At 33.6% G+C, this 18,667-nt stretch overlaps 1 protein-coding gene and 1 long non-coding RNA gene across 25 annotated transcripts; both read right to left on the bottom strand.

Moving 5' to 3' along the window:
• Positions 1-1,303: 1,303 nt before the first annotated feature.
• Positions 1,304-2,453, bottom strand: LOC110012004 (uncharacterized). Its single transcript, XR_002287146.2, has 2 exons — positions 1,848-2,453; positions 1,304-1,631 (listed from the first exon to the last, which is right to left on the bottom strand). It is a non-coding gene; the product is annotated as an uncharacterized LOC110012004 (long non-coding RNA).
• Positions 2,454-6,033: 3,580 nt separating this feature from the next.
• On the bottom strand, positions 6,034-17,748 carry MEF9 (mitochondrial editing factor 9). 24 transcript variants are annotated; one of them, XM_088880551.1, is made up of 11 exons: positions 17,324-17,747; positions 16,446-16,736; positions 12,835-14,969; positions 12,520-12,625; positions 10,687-10,782; positions 10,099-10,490; positions 9,949-10,013; positions 9,150-9,546; positions 8,362-8,549; positions 8,054-8,215; positions 6,034-6,369 (listed from the first exon to the last, which is right to left on the bottom strand). In XM_088880551.1, exons 2-3 carry the CDS (start codon positions 16,591-16,593, stop codon positions 13,012-13,014), a joined length of 2,106 nt encoding a protein of 701 aa, XP_088736677.1. In that variant the 5' UTR covers positions 16,594-16,736; positions 17,324-17,747; the 3' UTR covers positions 6,034-6,369; positions 8,054-8,215; positions 8,362-8,549; positions 9,150-9,546; positions 9,949-10,013; positions 10,099-10,490; positions 10,687-10,782; positions 12,520-12,625; positions 12,835-13,011. The 24 variants fall into 24 exon arrangements, with proteins under 24 accessions (XP_088736677.1, XP_088736682.1, XP_088736683.1 ...); XM_088880556.1 differs by lacking the exon at positions 6,034-6,369 and having other exon boundaries at positions 7,893-8,215; positions 10,099-10,303; positions 10,382-10,490; XM_088880557.1 differs by lacking the exon at positions 6,034-6,369 and having other exon boundaries at positions 7,893-8,215; positions 10,099-10,299; positions 10,382-10,490.
• Between the last annotated feature and the right edge of the window lie 919 nt (positions 17,749-18,667).

Raw genomic sequence — 18,667 nt, 5'->3', positions numbered from 1 at the left:
ATTTGAGATTTCAGGATAAAATTAGTGGTTGGAAATTTTAAAGTTGGCTGAGATGATGATGCCACTTTTTCCGGCCAACTTTGAAAATTCTGGATAAGATTGTCCTAAAATCTTAAAATTAGACAAGGTGGATGACTATTTTACAACCCTAACAAATTACAAGACAAAATGTCTAATGGCTATAATTATAGGATTAAAAATATAAGGGATAATTAAACTGTCATCCCATGATGTTTGGTGGAATTATATATACACCCTCTGTAGTTTGAAAAATTACATCTAGCACCATAAACTTTCCTTCCCTCTCCATTAGTCAAAATTCATCGAAATTGCTGATATTAACCATAAAACAAAAAAATCTATATTTACACCTCAATTGACTTATTACTTACTTATTGCAGATCAAATAAATCTTTTGTAATCAGATTACCCTCGTACATCTTCACGTACTAATGCATATGAGGAGGTATATTTTCACCGTTATAAGTGTAACTTAGTTCGAAAAAAGTTATTAATTTGACCTGTAAAATCAAGGATAAATATCAATTTCAATTCAATTTTTGTTTGTTAATATCCGAAAATTCAGTAAATTTTTACCAATAGGCGAACTTATTTATTAGATGGAAACAAACCTCACAAATGCTATATGTAATTTTTCAAAGGGACCTACGTATAGTTATATTAAATTTCAGGAGATGGGAGTATAATTATCTCAAAATATAATTAAACCTATATCTGACAGGTACCTATTTGTGCTGAAAAAGTTACTAAAATTTATTGGCAAGATTATAATTTTAGTAATGTATATTAGAAGTGTTGCCAATCTCTTCCTACAAGCAACATACTAGCAACAATATATGATTTTATAATTCAATTGGAAATCCGCCGACAATGGAGAATTTTAGAAAAATTAGAGTTTTTTGCCAATTGGATACCAATTATGGACGTGGCATTAGATCTAGACATTTTCAAGGGAAATTTTGCTATATTATATGACAAAAAATGCAAAAGGGGTGTAATTAATTTCCCTCCAGAACATTAGGGCTAATGCTGTGAAATTTGCCATGTCCACAATTGCCGTCCAATTGGCAAAAACATCCTTAACTTTTCTAGAATTTCCAATTGCTTGTGTGAGTTATCGGCAAAACGACTAAAAATGTCATAAATTTATAAATTATAGGATTAAAATTACTAGTGTATGTGTTACTTAAAGGACGACGGTCGCCACCCTCCTTGACATACATGACTAAATTACAATTTTGCGAAATTTATTTATATATCTTGGTTGTAATAGGCTGAAAAATTCTTACTCAAATCAAGGTTGGCCGAACCAACAAATCCATAAAAAATGTATCACACTTGTCATGTGATTTGTCGTTTTTCTTAAATTATATACGAACCATACATTAAATATATTATACTTATCATATAATTAACTTCGATCAAATCTAAAATGTTCCGGTTATAGGAGGGTGGCATGAAACTCACCACTTTGGACAAAAACAAAAGGGCAAACAAGATGAACTATGATCAATTATTGATGACAAAAAGGGAAACAAGGGCAGAGAATCTTCTCTGCAAAACCTCTGAGTTTTCACCACTCCGATCCGAAAGTTCTGAAATCATAACATCTACACCAAAAGAATTGGAATACAGCAGAGTAAAACCTCCAACAGTTAGCCGTAAAAACAAAAAGAAAAAAAAAATGATCATTTCTGAATTGCAATAGCAAATTCTCAACATAAACAATGGTTGGAACAATTTACCTTCATATGATGACAACATTCACCATGACTTGCAATGAAGATCATAGAGTTAAATTATGCAGATAAAATATCAGAATTTACCATGGAATAAAGCTAAACATTAGCTGCATTTGAATGCCTGAAGAGAAGAACCCTCCGGGCAATTTTTTGCCCCCCTGCCCGCCCGTCGGCGATGGAGAAAAAGCCCGGAAACATCATGTTCTCCCACAGCTTTCCTGAACTTAGTTATAAGCTCCGATCGAGAGCCATGCTCGTGATCAGGCAAAAATGGGATCGATCCTGATCACATAATGGACCCTATCCGTGTTCTTGATCACGTAAAATGGATCAAGAATTGAAGCAGAAGGAAGTTCAAGAAAGCTGTGGAAAAGCATGAATGGACTTGTTTATTATGATATGAAAACGACAATCATCTTGATCATGAGTTAGCAGTACGTACGATGAATTAATTGATTGAGAGAGTGATGAGTGATGAATTTGTAAGGAGGGATGGGAGTGGAGGAAGAAAATGAATATGAAAACTACTGTGATGGACCACTTGAGCATGTGTGTGTAGTGTGTGAGAAATTAAAGCAGCTTTATAGAAGAAGGGGAGGAAACAAAGTAGGGTTCACATCACACACAAGACCAATTTTTGCCCACATGTTAGCCGCTTTACTTTGCAAGTGCCTGTGGGGTACATACGCATCACACTTGCATATAGGAAAATAGCATTTTAATTTTGGTAAGTGTGTTAGGGTTTTTATACTTTAGATCCCACTGATTATTAAATTGTCATTTTTTGTTTCATTACGTTATCTCGTTAGATATTTAATAGAAAAGACTATATAGCCGTTAAATTTTCAAACTAGGCACTTAAATGCACGTGTTAAGTATGTGATCTTTTTTATTAAATGTCTAAAAAAAAGGTGTTATACAGGACCAAAAATACAACTTTTTGCAAGTTACGGGATCAAAAGTGTCGTCCTTAAGTTATGAAAAGAAAAATGTTATTTCACCAAAATTTCATGGTTCAAATTGTGGATTTACATACATGTATATATAGGTATAGCTACGTCTTTCTTGATCAACAGAAGAAATATTATCATTGGGTTATGGTGAATTACAATATACGGTAAAGTGAAAAGTGTTAAATACTAATTTGAGTACGGCTATCATGTAATGGCGCCTATAAATCGTTGTTCTGAAAGTGAGGTCAAAATATTAGTTACAACTAAAAAAATAGCAAATGTTTTGTTGTAGCTAAAATCATGGATAGTATTTATCACTGTAGTCAAAATTTTAATTTTTCATATTGATTTTTTTTAACTGTAATGTGATAATATTGATTTATCATAATTTTTAAATCGTGTTTGATTATGGTTAGTCCATTTCTCCACGATCTACATCGGAGCAGAAGATTAGTAAGGAATTGTTCTTGGTACTAATTTGGTGCCCATTCTTACGAACTTGGGATGATTAGGGTTTGATAATTAGCTGTAGTTAATTGTACATACGAATCAGTTTGTATACTTTTTAGCCAGACAGACCTTTTAGGGTTATGGAGTGCTAGCTAATTATTAGGAATATATAATTATATTTATATTCTCTCATTTATGATTTATTTATATAAATTATTTATGTCTTTTGAATATATACACCCATTAAAAACGTCAACATCATTTACACGAATGAGTCATATTTTTTGAAGAATTATACACCCCAAAAAAATTAATATTATTAACAAACTATCCTATTTTTTTACTGTTAGGAGTAATTTATATAATTATACAAAAGGTACGGTGATTTATATAATTAAACCATAGGTCATTTCGTATAAATGTAATTGTCCCTAATTATATATTGTTGCGGTGTTTTTTGAGGGTCAATTGGGCGGATTGAATTTTTTATTTTAAATTTATTAAATTATTTACACATTATGCATTATGTAATTTTATTTTTATTTAAAAAAATTATATAATACGTAGAAGGTGTATATAATAAATGAAAGTATTAGATGCAATATGATTTATAATATTAAATCTGATACACAGAAGGAGGGTTTTGGTGGGTTTGGGTATGTGGTGGGGGTGAAATTAATTTTGATAAAAAGATGGGAAAAAAAGGGAAAAAGAAAAAAACACAGAAAGAAAATGGAAAAGAATTAAAATAAATACAAAATACGAAAAGAGAAGGCCTAAAAGAAATAGTTATATAAATAAAAGAAAAAGAAAGTTTTCTTCTTTTTTCCACTTTAATTGACTCCCAATAAAGGTCTTTAATAATAGTAACAACAAATTGGTCCTTTATTTTTTATAATATTAGATTTAGTTTTTTAACTTAATTTACGACTCTTTTACCCTTTTGATGATAAAGGGTAATAGTCCGCTTTAATGTTTTAAGTGTTATATAAATAAATATTTTTTTCAATAAATCTAGACTCTTATACCATTTTAGGAGAACATTAGCTATAAGATGCAAAATGAATGAATGTATACGGACTAAAGTTGCTCTTGAAGAGCTGCGTAAGGCAGGTAAAATTGTCCGAAATTGGGTGAAGAATTGAAATTAAGCAATTTTAAAAGTTATCGTACTAAAACTAAAACGAGTAAATTTAAAGAACTATAATTAATAGCAGGCAAACTTAAAGGACTAAACAAATAATTTTTCACAACATATATAACATAGAAATTAAAATTTGAAGACATCTACAAAAATTGGATGCCTTCCATGTGAATTTAGACCCGTATGAGTTGTGAATCGTCAAATCAATTGTGATTTAACTGCTCATAGCTAATGTGGGTACAAATTCATATATATGGACAACATCAAATTTGTGATGATCTCATTTATCATTTGACGACTCATAATTGATGTGGGTACAAATTCATACCAACATCATCAATTTGTGATGCTATCATTTGTCCTCTGACAACTCATACTTGATGTACGTACAAAATTTTAATAGGCAACATTAAATTTAACTATTATATCATTTGGGATTTAACGATGCATAATTGATGATGTGGGCACAAATTCACGTAGACAGACCAAAAGATATAATGATCACATCCCCAATCACATGTCACCATGTGCCCATTATCTCCCACCAATATTATTTGGCATGAAAGGTATGGGAGGAGGAGGGTTTACATATATACATATATTTTTATGGTTTTTTCTGCATCATACCCACTAATATATATTATCTTTGCTAATTAAATAAGATACATATAGCCCACTACTATTAATATTTTTGGACAATTGATTCTTTTTTATTAATATAAATGCATGAGAAGTGGGTATTCAAACAGAAAATATTTCAATATTTTCAATGCAATTGATATGATTAAAAGAAACAAATAAACAAAAACTTAACTAATACAAAAATAGATTAATTACTCATATTTTTTGAATTCAAACTCACAATATTTCGATTGATGCCTCAACGCTCTTACGATTTGAATTAAATAATGTGGATTAGCAACGAGAATTTCACATAGTAATTAGGTTGACGTTGATTTTTTTGTATAATTATTGAATAATTTTCTTATAGTGTCTCGCTTTGTCCGGATAAAATTATGCGTGTGGATACAAATAAATAAAAGAAGAAGATTGAGTATGTGTCTTGTGTCCGGATGACTAATTATTGGTACTTGTTTTACATTTTTACGACTAATTTTTTCTTGCAATTTTCTGTGAATTTGTAATTTATAAAAGACTTGGGGTGTTCTTATACTGTGGTCTGACTTCAGAAAATATTAATATAATTAAATTACCCTAATTTTTTTCATTAGAAGGTACAATTGAAAATTGGTTCTGTATGTAAGGGAAGTGACATAATTAGTCCTGTAAGTATCGAACTGATAATTTTCATCCCGTAAATTTTAGTTCAGTAGCAATATTAGTTCGTGGGATCAAAAATGACCGAAAATTAGCCGGACAATTAATTGGGGATTAAGGTTTCGTCTATCAACTGAATTCTACTTAAACACGTGGCATCCTACATGAATGTTGGGTAATCTGCTCAAGAATCACAACCCCAAACCTGTACACAGGACTTCAGCTTTGCCCTTAAAATTTAAATTTATTAAATTTGAACGGCAATGACGACCATCTCCCATATCTCCCCTGCATCACCCAAATCTTCTCTAGACGACTGCAATCGCAATCGCCCAAATTTGCTTTAGACGACCACAGTTGTCGTCGCCCCCCTCTATGCGGATGGAAGGAGGTTGGGGTGGGACATTATTTTCCCAAAATATATACTACTTCACCAAAACGTCGATAATACTAAATAAAATTTTTAAATCATAAAAAAAATAAATATAATTACAACATATTTTTTTAAAAAAAGGACGGGGGGTGGGGGCGCAATTTTCTGACGGCAACTTGGAGTAGGAAAGTGTTGTCCCTTTATTGGTAGTTAATTTATAACTGATTGGGTATTCCTTATCAGTAAAAAGGTAAACTGCGTTAAGAGGGTCACATGACGTCACGGATCTGATGCGTCGCTTTTTAACAGAGGCGCAGTGTAGAGAGTTTGTGTCGCCATATTCACGTGTGCTGTACTTCACCCTCGCCGGCGCGCTTTCAGTGTCTTCTTTTCCTTATCTTATCTCACCTAAAAACACTTTACTTACTGTGAATAAATATATTATGAGAATTTATTTTGAAAATTGATATATAAATATTTTATTTATTATTTAAAAAATTATGCATATTCGTTTCAAATGAAAAATAATTTTATAGTTTTTGGACGATAAGGTGACAATAACTACTTTAATTTTGTTAAATTTAAATTTTATATATGTATTTTAAAAATTGTAGAATTAGCAGATGAGTAAAGTAAATAATTTATAAAGCATATTAGTTCATAAAAATATTTTTAAAAATTTTTAAAAATATATATATATATATTATAATTTAGAAAAATACAATTTAATCCCCTGTGATATTGTAAATATGCAAATTACCTCCCTATGAAAAAAAGTTAACAATTTAATCCCTGTATTTTTTAAGTTTATCCCCTATGTTTTTTAAAATTAAGCGTTTATGAGGGTAAATTGCTTTATTTTAAAAAAATACAGGGGATAAATTACTATTTTTTTCATAGGGTGTAATTTGTTCGTTTGCAATATCACAAGGGGAGTAAATTGCATTAAACTCTTACAATTTATAATATAAAAGGACATTTTGCATGGTCAGTTTACCATAAAAATTGGATAAAAATCTAATGGATGCTAACATAATGAGCTCGATGTGGGACGAATGTTAAAATCATGAAAGTATTTATAATATTTTAAATAATAATAAAAAGATATTTGTAATTATAACAAACTTAAAAAAAGGTGACTGTGATTTCTCAAAAAAAAAATAAATAAATAAATAAAAAGCTTTCATATATTATAAATGAAATTCCAATCTACTATGTTCATGAAAGCTTTTATTTGATTTGATGAAAACATATAAAGAATGTTAATAAGAAACTGGGAAAATTGCATTTTTCTTGCGGGTAAATTGCAATTTAGATACATGTGTTTTGAAAAATACGCAAATAACTCCTTATGAAAAATAAAATAGTAATTTATCCTCCTGTATTTTTTAAAATGTAGCAATTTACCTTCCTATATTTTTAAAATTGAATCAATTTACCTCCCTAATTAATTTACCTCCTTAAGCAGGGAGTAAATTGATTCATTTTTTAAAATATAGGAGGATAAATTGCTATTTATTTTTTATAGAGGGATAATTTACTCATCTTTAATATCACAGGAGAATAAGTTGCATTAAACCCTTTTTCTTTCTAACTTAGAGCTAGAGGGTATCTTCAAAAGATTTTCAATTTATTTGTTCCTTTTAACTTTTGTTAGAAATTTAATGGTATAAATTCACGTGTTAATTACTTATCCTGATGATATCAAAAGTCGGAGAGGAAGGGCCAAAGGGTATGAGGCCACTGCATCTGCATCCTGATGATCAAAGCGGAAAGAGGTAGAAACAAACGAGTGTGACTGAGATCAAAGGGGAAATCCCTGAATTGATTATTCATCCCTCTAACATTTAGATTTACGGTCTAAATCTCATCTCTTCGATTAATGGTCTAGATTCGATTTCATTTATTCTGATATATAATATGAAAATATATAAATTTAAAGTTCATATAATACCATAATTATAGAATTTGAAAACAAATATCTCAAAAAATGGACAAGACACAATAGACAGAGAACATCAATCGAAAAGTGTAGAGTAACATGATTTGTTTGCAATATGCACAAAGTAAAAGTTAATTAGGGACCACAAACCTTTTAAGCTTGTGCAGCTGCCCAACTCTATTTGGCATAATTATTCACTTGTACCCAAATGCTGCTAAAAGCTGCCAGTTATAACCCTTCTCTACTTCTCCAACACTGCAACCTCCTGCTGAAAGTGAAGTTTCTCCTACCTCAAGTGCCACAGCTTTTTAACTGCAATCATTCATTGTAAACTGTAAAATCTTTATATAGATCGAATGTAATATATTTCAAATTCTTTTAATTCCCTCATATTTAAATCGTTCTACCCAAATACAAACTTCGCTCTTTCAATATTAATTGATGGAAATCATCTTCACCTGATATCTTAAGCGCCACTGATGCGTGGTTCATGAAAAAATGACCCATAAACATAATACAGGTCTATGAACAAGGAAACATTGGACTGGTTTCGACAATCTCATGCTTATTGAGCTCCAACATTGAACTTCAGGACGTATTCTGTGGTGCAGCTCCTTCCAATGTTGCTCTTATCTACTTCATCTGCCTGTCTAAAAGAATAATACTGCATAAAGTAGCTCAACAAGATACAGATAGAGAGGTTAAATCTGTCATTCTATTGCCCAAATGCTTGATGTTAGACTACTTGGTGAAAAATATCATTCACTTGCCTAACTATGCTGCAGCAAAAAGATGGTCATGTAAGCCCAGAAATTTATGAAACAGCAACCAATCTTGTGATTTAACGGTATCCAATCTAAAACCATGTAAAGCTAAGAGTTGTTTTAGGTATCTCTGTAAGATTTGGGAAAAATGAGGTTGGGTTTGAAAAGGTGTTAAAACATCTATTGGAAAATGTAAAGAGTGTTTGGTATTAGTGTGGTTATATCGAAACCGGCTTCATTTTTGGGCTGGTTTTGCGAAACAAAGATTGCAAATAAAATTTCCATGCACACGCGCCATTTACAAGAGAATAGACACAATGTCAGAGTTCAGTAAAGCGCATGCATACGCAGATGGTGCAGAATTTCCAAACGGGATAGAGATGTATATACTGGAGAAAAATAAAAAATATCAAGTACTTAGCGTCAGGTATGTGCGTAATGAAAGAAATAAAGAGAGACAGCAAAAGAAATGCAAATCTTACCATTCTTTTGCTGATGTAAGGCTGTAACGACCTGAACATCTCTGATTGATTATAAGCTTTCCGGGGTGATTTATTTTCCATCTGGAATTCTTTCTAGATTCTTTTCTTGTGCTACACTGCCAAATTCTACCAAAAGTAGGGAGACAAATAGCATAAAATATTGGTACTAATATGTTTGTTCAAGTTCTTTTCACTCTACCCAAGCAGCTCCAACACGTTTTGGTTTCAACCTTGAGAACTTCCCTGCTTTAGAGGAAACACGATCCCTCAGTTTTGGACTCCATGCACGATGAGGCTCATTTCCTTTTGCTTCATCAAACCAAGGTGGAGGTGCTCCAGTCTGAACATTTCCTTAGACGGCTTCTCGAGATGTAGAAGAAATTTGCGACATCTAAACCTGTATGAAAAAAGAACAGAGGTAAATAATTAATAATAGGAGATTTAAAATCCTGTAATACTACATTAAGATAGCAAGACATAAACAAGGCATTGAATATATATATATATATATATATATCTCACAGAAAGGCAATGGTATCAAGTGATATCAATCAGACATAGAAACAGGAAGCACGAGACTTTGAGGTAAATAAATACAAGAAATTTGAAAAACACCAGGAAAGTAACAAAGTACCCAGAGATATGTTCCCTGTTAACTATTCTTAGTCCTGGATAAACCTGCTTGAGAAATTTTAGACGCAACAAAGGATAACCCATGCTAATAAGCATAACAACAGGAATCCATCTAAATAAGGAACAACGATTATGGCCTAATAGTCATGCCCAAGAATAAACTTACAGAACCACTGATAAGATGAGCATTCCCTGGCAAGTGGATTGGAGCATGGTGATTATCAATGTCACCTGGTAGGCACATCAGGAAATATAGATTAGCAAGACCATCTGCAATCCTGCTGAAAACATGTAAATGTGATACATGGAACTATACCTGAATACACAGACTAATCTATAAGTTAGAGAATAAATAACCAAAGAAAACTTGTTGAGCTCTTCAAGTACTCTGCATCTCTCACTTTACTCGGCATTGCTCACTTGTATGGCCCCCTACAGATAAATAGGGAAAGAAGGACCAGCCTCTGAGACCGAAGATAATACTGAACTGGGTACCTGTGCTCTCTCGGTCGTATAGCTATCTAAAGGTACAACACCATTTGTAATGGAGAAATTAAGGATATCGACATGATTTGGTTTAAAGCTATTAACATAGTTACCCATTCAGTTCAGTATAGATATTATTCAATGGTCCAACAACAGGTCCAACTGATCCGACTTTAGCAGCTTCAGTCTTCAATGACTTGCAATTTTCCCCCGCTGCAAGCACTGAACCAAAGGGACCACAATATTGCTACAGAGTTGTACAGGTGCCATAACATATAAAGATTTGAAGCAATAGAAGAATAGTAAAACAATTAACTAAATAGGATCAAGTATGGAGATAGCCAAAAGAGCTTACATTAATATATCTATATACCCAGCTCTTTACGGTAATAGAATAGTTTAAAATCTAGAATATAACCTGCATAATCATACTTCTTAAAATGCATGTCCCAAAGAACACTTGGATGCCTGGACACAAAAACTTCCAGGTTCTGGAGAGTAAGTGAGTCTGCATCTGTGATCAAGTTTACGACCAACAGTTAGCACAGAGCAACCAAACAGGTGTGTTATTAGTCGAGAGAAGGATAGCCATCGATTTAATCAGAGAATTCACGAAGGGAAGTCCAATTTCAGATAAAAAGTTCTTGTAAGATTGATATCTGCATAAGGAGGCAAATGAACCCGAAAAAGTACCCACAAAACCCAGCTGCCTAGCAGCGCTGGCCGAAATCAGCTATCATTATGGATATTGTTTTGACTTCCCTCATTTCATTCAATTAGCAACATTTCCCCCATTATCGAAAGCCGCTGATAGCATAGTAGAAAGGTACATGGTACTGTTCTGGATATAGTTTCTAACAAGGCTGGGTACAGATGTATAGTTTCTAACAAGGCTGGATATAGTTTCTAACAAGGCTGGATATAGTTTCTAACAAGATAGAAGTGATTTTCTTAAGCCAAATGACAATAAGCAAGAAAAAATATTAATTGATATAATTTTATCCCCACAAAAGAGGGGGGGGGGGGGTGAAAGTTTGCAAGGCTATGGGTACAGATGTATGTTAGGAGCATAAAATAAAGGGTAAATTATATTTTGCCATCCGAACTATAACCGTTTTTACACTTTGGCATCTAAACTTTTTTTTGTGTCAACTTACCATCTCAACTTTGCGAAATTTGCACTTTACCATATATGACCATTTTTCTGTTGATTTTTTTGACGAAAAATATTGCATACTGTACATATGTGAAAAATATCACATCATATAACCCTTAAATAGCACATGGACACTACATGTAATGCTTTTTTCACAAAAAACTTGTGAAAAAATAGCAAAGTGCAGAATTTCTTATAGTTGAGATGCTAAGTTGACATAAAAAAAAGTTTAGATACCAAAGTGTAAAAACGGTCATAATTTGGACGGCAAAATGTAACTAACCCTAAAATAAAACTACCTACAGTTTCCTAACATCAGATGTGTGCTTTCATATAATCAACAATATAAACTCATATCCATATTTCATGTTAGAGATGTTGTGTTTCGTGTTTCATGATGCTCAATTTCCTGATATTATTACTTTAAATAATTTGTGTTAAACTCCAGACATATCAATCAGAATTCTATATGTTAGCAATATATGCACGAGTGGAGTACCATACTGTATATACACAACATTATGAAGTTGCTATATTCGAAATTACATTAGGTTAATCCACCTAAGAAATGCCAAACATGTCGGCCGCCGAGGACCTAAAAAATGTAACAAAGGGTAGTAACAGGAACAGCAACAACTATATCATTTTCTGATAGTCAAAAGAATGAAGTACATTTATTTACTGACCAAGCGAAGTGGCTGTTGAGCTCAAGAATATATCAATTAGGATGGATCAGTGTTTAAAAGTATGGAAATACTTTAAAAAGCTCAATGTCTGTACATTCCAAGGATATGTTTTCCTAATTTTCTTATCAATCTTTATTTATAACATTTTTTAGCATAAATTATCAAGTTTCAAATTCATCTAAGTAGTTTTGGATACAAGATTATCTTTTTCATTCGCGTGACTTTTTTTTTCAAATTGAGAATTTAACTGTATTTAGATTACACAATTTCACAAATTTCTTATAAATATTTATATTTACAGAATTCATGGAACCAGACTTACAAACCTCACAAACTTGTTTCTTGAAGCATCAATGCAAACACAACATTTTCAAGACTACTAGACAATTAATGTGGGTAAAGAGTGAACCTTCTTCCAGTTTGAGCTTTTTAGCTTGTTGTGGTGCCAACCTTTTCAAAACAAAACAGTCGTTTAGGCTCGGAGGGAAATTAGGTAATCCTTCCTCAATCTCCATCTACGTTCAAGTCAATTGCCCATCAAGAACCATGTTTCACACAAAATATGCAGGAATAGAAAAATAGGCAAGGCAGGTGGTAGAAGAACTGTAATAACTACAATCCTACTATATACATTATAATAAATTAAAACATATAAGAAAATTGATGAGTTTTAGCCATGTGCATTAGCATTAACTCTTGGAATTGACTTATCACAATCAATTACCTCATATGGCTCCTTGAAAGCCTGCTCTTGGTGGAATCAAGTTTCTACCTCCAGTTCAAAACACCAGCTATAAACCAGTAAAACACTCTTCACAGCCGTAAGAAACATATAACTGCAAGCATGGGAATATTTAAATCATCTGGTTCTTAGACTCCATTCCAAAATGCAGCACAAGCATTACAAGCAAGTGGAATCCACCCTGCTATAACCTCGTTCCTTTTTAATGTTGTTATTCTCCATAATCATCCTGATTTCGTCAGCATCATTCCATCTGCCAGCATCAGCATACATATTGTAAAGCAAGATATAAGGGCCTGAGCTCTCTGGCTCAAGCCTCATTAATGCTTCAGCTGCAACTTTAGCCAACTCCACATTATGGTGCACCCTGCAAGCGCCCAGTAACGCCCCCCAGACAGCCTTGTCTGGCTCAATTGGCATACGACTGATAATATCCATGGCCTCCTCAACCTGTCCATGTCTACCAACAACATCCACAAGGGAAGCAAAATGTTCAGCTCTTGGTTCAATTCCAAAATCGGAAATCATGGATCTAAAATATGACCTGCCTTCTTCCACCAGACCACCGTGAGCACAAGCACTCAAAACTGATATGAATGTGATATAAGTTGGTGTCACTTTAGACCACTTCATCGATTCAAAAAGTTCTAATGCCTCTTTTGCAAAACCATGAGATGCATATCCTCCTATCATGGCATTCCAAGAGATTACATCCTTTTGAAGGTTCATCTCATTGAAGACAGTCTTTGCTTCGGATATCGCCCCACATCTAGCATACATGGTTATGAGAGAATTACTTAAAGGTATATCAGGTAACACTAGTTTGGTGACCAATTGATGAATTTGCATGCCCAGGTGCTGAGCAACGGATTCAGCACAAATGCTAAGAAGTGAAGACAGAGTATGTCGGTCTGGCTTCTCTCCTTCTGCTTGCATTTGAACAAAATGTTTGACAGCTTCTTTAAAACCTGCATTTTTTTCATATCCAGCTATTATAGTATTCCAAGAAACCCGATTCTTTTGAGGCATTCTTTCAAAATACTGGAGTGCAAGTTCCATCTTTCCTGCCTGTGCAAACCCAAACACTATTGAATTCCATGATAAGGCATCTGGAGTTCCCATTTTAGAGAAGAGTTCAGTAGCCGTTTCCATATCTGACACATGAACATAGCCACTAATCATTGTATTCCAAGAAATAGTGTCTCGGACCTCCATCTGATTAAACAACTCCCTTGCAGATGCCATATCCCCAGCTTTCACATATGACATAATCATTGAATTCCATGAGATCACATTTCTTTCAAACCTTGTGCTTCCCCCACTTCCACTATCACTGCGTACGGGTATCTGATTGAAAAGGCGCCGAGCATCTTCAACCCTTCCTTTCTGACCATACCCAGCAATCAAAGTATTATAAGCATGTATTAAGTCCTCTTTCCTATTGCCCATTGTCCCATATTCAAATAAGACCTTTTCAGCCTCATCCAAATCATCATTCTGAATCAAGCCAGACACAAGGGCACTGAGCGATGCTGCATCTCGTCTCGGCATTCTTTTAAAAAGCTCTGAAGCTCTCTTTACATCACCATCTTTCAGGTAACCCGTTATCATTGCATTCCAAGAAACCACATTCTTCTCTGGCATACTATTAAACAGCCTCAAAGCATCTTCCATCCTTCCATTCTTGGCGTACCCACTAATCATAGTGTTCCAAGAAACAAAAGTCCTTTCAGGCATCTTATCAAACAGGTTCCTACCCTCATCTAGATACCTCATCCCACGACATGACACATAACCTGAAATCATTAAATTCCACGACACCACATCCTTCTCAGGAATTTCATCAAAAAATCTCCGGGCTTTTGCAATCTGGCGATGTTGAATGTACCCACTAAGCATTGAATTCCAAGTGATAGTGTTCCTATGGAACAATTTATCAAACAATGTTCTCGCATCTTCAAGTCGTCCACCTCGAATTAATTCTGTGATCTTTTTGTTAGCAAAATGGAGTTCTCGAGGTCCTTGAGACAACCTAGTTTGTAGTGTTGAGAACACCAAATTAGCATGAAATTGCCATGGTTGTGCAGTCCAGAGCCCCGGCCAATGCAGTGGCATACCTGAAAAATGTAATAGCATAAATATGGCAAAGTTTATAAAACAATTTTTACACTATAATCACATCAGGGCACTCATAAAATCAGAGAGAATCCTCCATTTTCTGCTTTTATTTAATCTCTGCAATTTGGGTTGGGTAATTTTGAAGAATTATGAATCCACTGATATATAGGCCACGGTATGTAAGAATGGGAATGGATTATGTATGATAGATCAAAAAAAAATGATTTATTATGCATCCAAGATCCACTATTTTCTGTTTAGTTGGACCTTTGAAATGTCTGGTATCCCTTTTGCACATGATAATCATGTCTTTGGTTCAGTGTTTGAACATGAACTTCTCTAACAAAAAGAAAAAATAACTCATTATTTTAAATATGAAACTGTAAAGGACAGGGCTCAGGGTTATTTTAATTGCACAATCCATCTGGGCCATCAACCAAGGATTATAGATCGCAAGCCCCCCGATTGGATACAGAATCACCCAACATAGTCTGCAAACGTTCTAACCAATCAGTGGAGTGAGCTTGATTGTGAATCACATCACCCACAATCCTTCAAAGCAAACATGGGCATGTATTATTGAAGTGGATACAAGTGTACCTACAGTTGAGAACCAACTTCAATTGAATTCTGAAAGCTTAAAGCTTACATCATAACTAAACGAGGCATTTATATTACTATAACTTGTTTGCTTTGAAGCATTAAGCTTGAATTTGATTGGCTTACCGATCAAGTCTAATCCTATATTTGGTTCAATACATGATAATGTCCCAGCCCGGAATCCAACCCAATGAATTATGGATTTATAATCCAGCTGCCCACATGGGACTACGATTTTCTTTTCCTGTTTTGTCCTTGTTAAAGGGCCCAAACATAAACTAACCAACTTGATGTTGAAGTGTGTGCAACGGCTGGTTAAAGTCCCCAAGCTCAGCTAATACGCAGAGAAAGAGGTTAGAGCATAAACAGAAAACATACCGTACTCGAGATATTTAGCCACACGACACATAGATCCATTGACAACATTACTGGTGATGAGAGAGGCATGAATATATGACAAATTTAAATGTCATTTAAAATGTAAATATTGTCTCCAATAAAATATATATATATAATATAATATACCTTAAACTGCGTATCAAATTGGACAAAAAAGACATATTAAACATTATCACAGGTAGCCATTTACATTTATAAAAAGTGCATGCTATCAAATATGAAACAAAAAAGAAAGAAACAAAAAATAATTGCTTGCCTTTGCATAATCAGCAAATAAAATCACTCTTTGCCATTGTTCTAACTTTGATGACAAATACATATCATGCCTAAGGGCATACTAGAATTTCATCTAAAATGCTCAAGGGCACTGTCGCTGAGGACCTCAAAAATATAACAAAAGAAAGTAACAGGAACGGCAAGTTATCAATTTCTGATATTCAAAACAATGAAGTACACAAAATTTATAAGTTACTGACCAAGCGAAGTGGTTGTCGAGCTCGAGAACATCGCAATTAAACGGACACCAAAGGCGATTTGGTGCATGTGCTCAGGGAGGAGAAGCATTGGAGCTTTGAGGTAGAATGTGACATCAGAGAGCTTAGATTGGAGGCGAGTGAGGGACATGGAGAGTGATTTTTTGGGTGAGGGAAGCAGTTACAGCGGCTGCTCTGGCTGTGGTTTTGCCTACAAACCTCACAGAACTCAAACTGTTAGTGTTCGTTGCTACTCTTCTTCTTTTGATTCAGGTGGCAGTTAGGGTAGGGATCCTGTATATGAGATTTTGAAGTCAATTGATGCGTACACTATCAAAATTGAGATTCTTAACAGCAGGCTAGGGGTGTAGACAAGTCGAGCTGAAGCCGAGCTCGACCAATTTTGGTTGGCTCGAGCTCGATTTCATTTTTCATGGCTCAAGCTCTTGTGGTGCGAGCTTGAGCTCGAATCACATATAATAAGCCCGAGCTCAGCAAATTGTTTAGTTCAAGCCCACCGTACACCCAACAGTCTCAGAATAATATTTGAGCATTCAAGATTTACATATATCTCCAATAAAAAAAGATTTAACAATGATAAACTTTCAAAACCCAAAAAAAAAAAAGGTGCTGCTTGTAGATTTTATTTTTATTCTTGAGAACACCCAAAAGGGTTTTCCCAGATTAGCTCGAAATGCAATTGGAGAATTTTGGAGAATTACTAATATGAATTAGTGCTGATTGTAGAACAAAAATATTAACAAGTATAAAATGACTAGAACAACAACACAAAAAGTAAAGAACCATGTTCTCTTCATAGGCGCCGCCCACACACACACAAGCCGAAGGTGAGACCAAGAGTCTGAGATGTAATGGCAAACCTGTTCAAGCTTCTTGCTTGGCCGACACAACAGCAATCGCCTTCCTCGTTGCCCGTGGTAGATGGACTGGGGCTTGCAATCGTTCGTTCGGGGCTAGGATTTTAGCCTTTTAGGATTTAGATTTCGAAACTGGGGAGAAAGAAAAGAAAATAGAGTGAGAAAACGAGAAAGAAATGAGGAGTGAGATCCTCCTAGCAGAGCATTGTGCCACCACGAAGGAGGAGCCCTAGCCGCTGCTCGACGCCACCAGACGCCATGGCTGTCCCATTGCTCAGCAAAATGATTGTTAAAAAGCGTATCAAGAAGTTCAAGAGGCACAAGACTGATTGATTCGTCTCTGTGAAGACAAACGATTGAAAGGGAGAAATCACTGGGCAAATTTTGTTTGGGATTATTACTTTTGAAGTTGGCCGTATACCACAAGACCACCTTTATTTTGATATATTAACCAATATTAAAATTTTAGTATAGTTTACTAAGATGTTTATTTTATAGAATTGGAGCATTGTATAAAATGAAAATTCGATATTAATTATTATTTCACTTATATAAAAAGTAATCATTATCATCCTCAAGTTGTTGAAAAGTGGGTTTGCAAGTACATTTACTCATCTATTTAGTAAAGGACAATTTTGTCACTCATCTAATTCCATCCTCAAAGTAAACGGGACTTATATGGCATACAATTTCATTTAGACGACATGCATTGGCATTTTGGTTTCAAAATTTGTTGTGCTTCAAATGCTTGATTGTTTAGGGAGTGTTTGCTAGCATTTCAAAAAAGCGCTTTTCAACTTTTCACTTTCTAAAATCACTTTTAAAGTGTATGGAATGTCAGTTTTTGCTTTTAAAAATGTTAAGAAAAGTGCTTTTGAACAAAAATTAAAAGTACATTGGGGGTGTTTTTAGTTGTTTTGATTTTTTTGTAATAAATTCAACTTTATTTTTGACTGTTTTACCCTTATTATAATAATCTTAATCAGTTTTTTTATTTTTTATTTATTTTTAAAATTGTATTTTTAAACTTGATATCGAAGTTTTCGAATAATTTAAATTTTAACAACGATTAAATTTACACTTTCATATGTTTAATATTTTAAAATTTTTTATATTTGATGTGTTATATCATCTAATTATATTATTTCGTTCGCATATTATTATTTAATTAATTAATAAAATAATTATTTTTTGCAATTATGTAAGTTTAATTATTGTGTATGAATCAACAATTATATTACTTAGTGGAAGCATTATTTTATTAAACATATTTTTTTTAATATTTTTAAAAACATAAATATGAAATACTAATCAAAATAAAATTTATTATTTTTTGTGAAAAAATAA

Source organism: Sesamum indicum, linkage group LG5, assembly GCF_026168435.1.
Source record: "Sesamum indicum cultivar Baizhima isolate 11 linkage group LG5, ASM2616843v1, whole genome shotgun sequence".
In the NCBI taxonomy this organism is placed as follows: Eukaryota; Viridiplantae; Streptophyta; class Magnoliopsida; order Lamiales; family Pedaliaceae; genus Sesamum; species Sesamum indicum.
This window is presented reverse-complemented; position numbering and strand designations above follow the sequence as displayed.

Coding starts and splice junctions, on each gene's coding strand:
- MEF9 (XM_088880551.1), bottom strand. CDS start 16,593: ATGTCCCTCACTCGCCTCCAATCTAAGCTCTCTGATGTCACATTCTAC. Junction 14,970..16,445: donor CTCGACAACCACTTCGCTTG/GTCAGTAACTTA, acceptor TACATTTTTCAG/GTATGCCACTGCATTGGCCG.